We start from the raw sequence: 6,996 nt of genomic DNA, 5'->3' as shown, positions 1-6,996 counted from the left end.
TTTTCGTTTAATTTTAAAACTTTTCTTTCTTTCTTTCTTTCTTTTTTGGGCTATGAACAACAATTAAATCCATTACATTTCTTATAGAAATATAGTTAAATAAAATGAGAACTAAAAGCAAAAATCAAAACTTTTGATTTTAGCTAATTCTTCTCTATGAATTTCATTATCATCTTCTTTTTTTTTTCTTCTTTCTATTGTTGCTCTATATTTTTACTATATCATGAATTTTTTTTAATTAAATCTCTCCCATCATCATAACAACTAATGGAATATCACCACATTTCTTTAACAGTTTCACTTTCATTTCCTCTAAATTTAGAGGATCATCAGAGAACAAATCTCTGTTTTTCACTAATTATTGTTGGAAAATGTTGCAGGATTTTTTTTTTTTTTTTTTTATTTTATTTTTTTTATTTTATGATTTTTATGTTATATGTTACATAATTTCAACTACATACATACTGCTTATCTAGATATTGCGGCCAAAAGTGAGTAAATATGCGCTGATAGTATGAAAATTAGCTTAGATATACAATAATTATGAATTATCGCAATTACACCCACTAACATCATTAAGTTGGAGAGAAAAAGAGATTTTTACTCTGTTTGTAGGAAACCAAGTCACCGTTTGCGATTAGGCTCAACGAGAAACTGAACAAAATATATTTTTTTATAATAACCAACAACCCTACAATATACTTTAACAGTCCATCAGTCTTAATAGTAGTCGGTAGCGATTGTCGAAGTTGATTATCGAAGATGATTTTTATTGGAGTTTCGTATTCAGAGGTGGCTGTTGGAATTTTGAAGTTGGTCACATGAAGACGTATTGAAATTGATTATCAAATTTTGTCATTGGAGAGTGGTTTTTGAATTTGGGAGTTGTGGGGCAAAGTGGTCGTCGAAGTTAATCAGCGAATATGATTTTCGTTGGAGATTGTAGTCGGAGTCCGAAGTTAGTCCACATGAAGGTGGTCTTAGAGTTGGTTGTCAGAGTTTGTCGTTGAAGGTGGTTGTCGAAAAGCCTCAGGTTGGCCGTCGATATTGCTCACTCAAAGATGATCACCGAAGGTGATTTTCATCGGATTTGTAGTCAGAGGTGTTGTCGAAGTTGGTCATGAAGTTTATTTTCGAAGCCAATTGGTCATTGGAGTTGGAGTTGGTAGCGTGAAGTTTATGATTTTTATGTTATATATTACATACTTTTCAACTACATACATACTGCCTTATTTAGATATTACGGCCAAAAGTGAGTAAATATGCGCTGATAGTATGAAAATTAGCTTAGAAATACAATAATTATGAATTATCGCAATTACACCCACTAACATCATTAAGATTGGAAGAAAAAGAGATTTTTACTCTGTTTTGTAGGAAACCAAGTCACCGCTTGCGATTAAGGCTCAATGAGAAACTGAACAAAATAATATTTTTTATATAACCAACAACCCTACAATATATACTTTAACAGTCATCAGTCTTATAGTAGTCGGTAGCGATTGTCGAAGTTGATTATCGAAGATATTTTTACTGGAGTTCGTATTCAGAGGTGGCTGTTGGAATTTGAAGTTGGTCACATGAAGACGTATTGAAGTTGATTATCAAATTTTGTCATTGGAGGTGGTTTTTGAATTTGGGAGTTGGTGGGGCAAAGTGGTCGTCGAAGTTAATCAGCGAATATGATTTTCGTTGGAGATTGTAGTCAGAGTCCGAAGTTAGTCACATGAAGGTGGTCTTAGAGTTGGTTGTCAGAGTTTGTCGTTGAAGGTTGTTGTCAGCCTCAGGTTGGCCGTTGATGTTGCTCACTCAAAGATGATCACCGAAGGTGATTTTCATCGGATTTGTAGTCAGAGGTGGTTGTCGAAGTTGGTCATCGAAGTTTATTTTCGAAGCCTTGGTCATTGGAGTTGGTAGCTTGAAGGTGGTCGTCGGAGTTGGGTCACCGGAGGTGGTTGTCGGAGGTCAGAATTGATTGTCAGAGTTGGTTGCACGAAGGTTGTTGGAGCTCGGAGGTTTGTCGGATTGTCAGAGTTGGTTGCACGAAGGTTGTTGGAGCTCGGAGTTAGTCGCTAGAATTTTCATCAGAGGTGGTTGTCGGAGTTCGGATTTTCGTTGTCAGAATTGCCACTGAAGGTGGTTGTCAAAGCCTGGAGTTAGTCATTGGAATTTTCATCAGAGGTGGTTATCAGAGCCTGGGGTTGGTCGCCGGAGTTGTCATCGGAGGTGGTTGTTGGAGCCTGAAGTTAGTTCTCTGAGTGTGACAGTAGTCGATGGGTGGAGCCATTGAAAACATGGGAAGAAGGGAGAGTTGGGTGAGTTGGTAAAATATATCAACTCAACTCCACCAATATTTAAAGCTGGTGGGACAAACAATGGGTTGGTATATTATACAAACTCAACTCAACTCATGTTGGTGAGCCAAACACTCCCTAGATGTTTTTTAATCTATTTTAGTATAATTTTGTATTTTAAAACTTAAAATTCAAAATTTGGTTACATTGAAGAACATTAAAATGTTGTTTATTTTCAAAGTTTGCACGGTATACTCTAGATACAAATTTGAACTAACATCTCATTATACAAAATTGCTAGCTACAATTAGGTAGTGTCACCAAATAATTTCTTCAAAGATAATTATCAGTTGAATGTTAACGAAGCTTAAATTAACTTTAGGGTGTTTTGTACCATGAAGTGACAAGATTGAGACTTCTTCTACACTAACTCATTCTTGAGGCTCCATGTTTGCTTCCATCTTAGTACAAGTAAAAATTGAAAAAGTTGGCTCAAATAGATTTAATACTCGTGTATGCCTGATTTATGGTATGTTTGGAATACATTTTCAAATATTTAATTTAAAAAATAAGTCATTTTAAAAGAAATTGAAGTGTCTGATAATCACTCAAAATAGCTTTTCAAATGCATTTTAATCAATTATAAAAAAATGTTTAAATAAAAATGAATTTTTTAAAAAACAATTTTTCTTCAAATCAATCTAAACCGAATGATATTTAACTCTTCGATTTTGGTTTGACACTCAAAATCTGCTTATACAACTACATTCCATGCTCAATATTACCAAATCTTTTAAAAAACATTAAAAACAAATTAGAAGAGTTCTTTTAATACATCTAAACAACCTCTAGACTTCAAAAGAATAATTAATTATTCAAAGGGATTGGAAGTGGAATAATTTGACTATGACTATGAGCCCGTAAAAATGGTAACCTAATTTTATCTTTTTATTATTCAATTAACAAATTAATAAAGATCCACAAAATGTCATTTTACTTTATTTTCAAATGTCTTAGGTTTATGAATCCATATTTTAGAAATAAAACGTGAATTAACAATTATAAGTAATATCAGAACCATTAAAAAATGAAATTTATTTTGATTTCCTCAAATAATTTTTTTTTCATCTCAGGAGTATTACAACTTCAAACTTTCATATTTCTAATTTCTATCATTGGTGTTCGATGAGAAATTTCATAAATTCCAAAAAGAGAACACTACTCAATCTCATTTTATATTAAAAATAATTATTGATTGTTCAAACTCAAATTATTAAGTGCCATTTGGTAACCATTTGGTTTTAAGTTTTTTTTTTTTTTTTTTTAAATGAAGCCTATATCATTCATATTTCTCACAATGATTTGCATCTTTCTTAAGTACAATAATTGAATTTTTATCCAAATTTCAAAAATAAAAATAACTTTTTCGAAAACTACCTTTTTTAGTTTTCAAAAATTGGCTTGATTTTTTAAACCATTTGTGAAAAGTAGATATTGAAGGAGGAAATTTGGAGGTAGAAGTAGTGTCCATAGGTTTAATTTTTAAAAATAAAAACAAAAAACAAAATAATTACCAAACGAAACCTAAGTTAATCAAAATTATTTTAGATTCTAAATTTTAATTTAGGGAGAAATTTAATGTATTTATGAATTTTTTTCAAAAAAAAATCCATAAAAGAACACTACTTTTTCTCAAATTAATTTTTTAAGGAAAAAAAATATTTTTATTTGCAGGAGAATTTTTATGTATTTTTTGAATTCAGGAAATTCACAAAGAAAACACTGCTAATTCTCAAATTCAATTCTTTTTATTTTATAAAATTACAAAAATAATTTTTGTTAGACATTTCATGTATTTATGGAATTTAAACAAAAACTCATAGAAAGAACACTACTCCGCCCTAAACATCAAATATTAATGTACTCCAGTTTTCGATTTAAAAAAGAAAGTAATGGATCACTTAGGCTCTTTGATTATCATTTGGATTTTTATTTTTTCGATTTTTAAAATTAAGCCTATAAACATCTCTATCACATATAAATTTTTTACTTTGTAAATCTACTTTCTACCCATGTTTTAAAAAATCAAGTCAAAATTTAAAATTTAAACAAACTTATGGTCCCTTTTAGTGACCCTTTGGTTTTTAGTTTTTGGGTTTTGAAAATTAAGCATATTTCCTCCCCATCTCTTACAATAATTTGAATTTTTCTTAAGTACAATGGTTGAATTTTTAGCCAAATTTAAAAAATAAACATTTTTTTTAAAAGCTATCTTCTTTAATTTTCAAAATTTGGCTTGAATGTTTAAACCATTGGTAAAAAGTAGATAACAAATGAAGAAAAAATCAGTTTCAGAAACAGTAAGAGAAGATAACAAAACTAGTCCTAGACAAACTTCTAGAAGAAGCATCATCGAAAAGGAAATAGAGCCCCCTATTGTGTCGGACAGTGCCAATCGTCTTCTCCGAGCTCAGGTCCTGAAACAAAACAACATCTGGTGAGAAAACAACTTTGCAGCTGGTTATTTTATTGATCGATAGCAAATTGTAAGATATCTTTGACACATAAAACATTCTGTAAAATCAATCCCTGAATCGGAGACAAGTGACCCTTTCCTTCAACAGGGGCAAAAGACCCATCTGCAATTCATATTCTCTCATTTCCAGCACTTGGATAATAGAAAAGAAATTGGTTAGATGTTCCAGTTAAGTGATCATTCGCTCTCGAGTCAAGAATCTAGGATTCATCCCTCTCAACAAAGAAACTAAAGGATTGAGGAGTACCTGATCGGACAATATTGTCAGTTCTAATTGTACTTAGATCAACAAGGCTAGTCACCTAGGGAGCTCCATCAACAGCTTCACCAACGAAGGCTCGACTAGATTTAGACTTATCATTTGGAGGACGTCGCTTGCCATTTGGTGGACGACCATGTAATTTCCATCATTGGTCTTTTGTGTGCCATGGTTTCTTACAGTGTTCACAAATTGGAGGAGACTTTCCATTCTGTTTGTCACTTTCGGATCCAAACGACTTGACCCCAAATGCAGCAGAGTCCAAGGTAGTGGTAGTTGTACCATTCATAGCGCTGGTTCTATCCTCTTCTAATCTGACTTCTGAGCATACTTCAATAAGGGACGACATCGGTCTGTGTCCCAAAATCCGACTCCAGACGGTGTCAAATTTCGAGTTCAATCCAGCCATGAAATCATAGACACGGTCAGCCTCCTCAATCTTCGAATACTGAACTCCGTCGACTGGGAAATTCCAAACCACTTCGTGACACAGATCCATTTCTTGCCATAATAGTGACAATAAATTTCAGAAACAGTAAGAGAAGATAACAAACTAATCCTAGACAAACTCCTAGAAGAAGCATCATTGGAAAAGAAATAGAGGTGGAAATAGTGTATATGGGCTTAATTAAAAAAAAAAAATGAAATGATTACCAAACGGGGTCGTAGTTTAAAACTTGTTTTTGTTTTAAAAATTTGGCCAGCTCTTGTATTTAAGAAAAATATAAATCATTGTAATAAAATGTGAGAAAACAGGTATAATTTTCAAAAATAAAAAACAAAAAACGAAATGGTTATGAGACCTTAATTTTAATGTAACAGCCCGACTTCCTAGGACTTATAGTAGGTCATTACTATATGCATGCATACATTTCAAATCGACACTTTTCATAATTTGGTAATAAACCAACTAGATACTTTAAAAATAGCTTTATTAAAAGTAAGTAACTGAAATTCATTTAATATGGTACCCTTAAAACAAGCCAGAAAATTCTCTTAAAAAGTTTAAAAGCCTCAATACCAAAATTTCAAGTTCAAATATCAAGACTAGAAATTTCAAAACACTAAATCATGAAAACATAACGAAGCATATGACTGATCCCATTGGCTCGATTACGGATTTCGTCTGTCGTTCGCTGGTGTGCCCTTACCTTTTCCTGAAAAAGAAACATGAGAAAGAACGAGTATAAAATATTCAGTAAGTAACCCAACTACCGGGGTCAGGCTAAACATTTATGTTCAATAAATGTAACATGAACTGAACATCCTGAGCTGGTGGGACCTAATCTACCGTAGGTGAGATGTACTTATATTAACTAGTGAACTCGAAGGTACACATAAATTGGTGGATCCGAATGAACACATAATCTGGTGGACCCGAAGGTGCACATGAATTCGTGGACTCGAAGGCGCACATAACCGAATAAGAGGTGTACATAGCCATGGGTAGGAGGGCAATTGTCACTAATTTGGTCTTTCAAGAAACATGCAATAAAATTGTCGCTTATCGTTGAAGGAATTGATTTTCCACAGAAGCGTGTGAATGCCTTATATTTAGACATAAATTTATTGTATTTAGACATTTGATTTTTATGGAAACAAAAACAATTAAGTAAAACATAAATTTATAGGATAAACATTCAAACAAAACTATAAGCATGTTAGAAAAGAGGAAGAATAAAAGAAATCAAAACTCACATTTGTTGATTCTTCTAGCTTTCCTCTTCCATAGTAATCAACGATCTCGAACTTCTTCAATGAAGAAGGATACCATCTACAAAGTTACCTTGCTATTCTTTATGATTCCAAAGAACTTGGAAGTGTGGTCTCCAAGAACTTTTGAGGAGGAAAATGGTAGATAATTTTTAGAGAGAAGTTAGAGAGAAGATGGAGGCTTGGGGACTAGT

At 32.5% G+C, this 6,996-nt stretch overlaps 1 protein-coding gene across 1 annotated transcript in view; it reads right to left on the bottom strand.

Moving 5' to 3' along the window:
* Window positions 1-5,237: 5,237 nt before the first annotated feature.
* The window catches only part of LOC120090637 (stress response protein NST1-like), a 23,136-nt gene continuing 21,377 nt past the window's right edge, over window positions 5,238-6,996 (bottom strand). The window contains exon 3 of the mRNA XM_039048356.1: window positions 5,238-5,590. Coding sequence (XP_038904284.1) covers window positions 5,238-5,590 — 353 coding nt within the window. The remainder of the gene's footprint in view (window positions 5,591-6,996) is intronic.

Source organism: Benincasa hispida, chromosome 11, assembly GCF_009727055.1.
Source record: "Benincasa hispida cultivar B227 chromosome 11, ASM972705v1, whole genome shotgun sequence".
Taxonomy (NCBI): domain Eukaryota; kingdom Viridiplantae; phylum Streptophyta; class Magnoliopsida; order Cucurbitales; family Cucurbitaceae; genus Benincasa; species Benincasa hispida.
The sequence above is the reverse complement of the archived record's forward strand: the minus strand, read 5'-3'. Positions and strand labels throughout refer to the sequence as shown.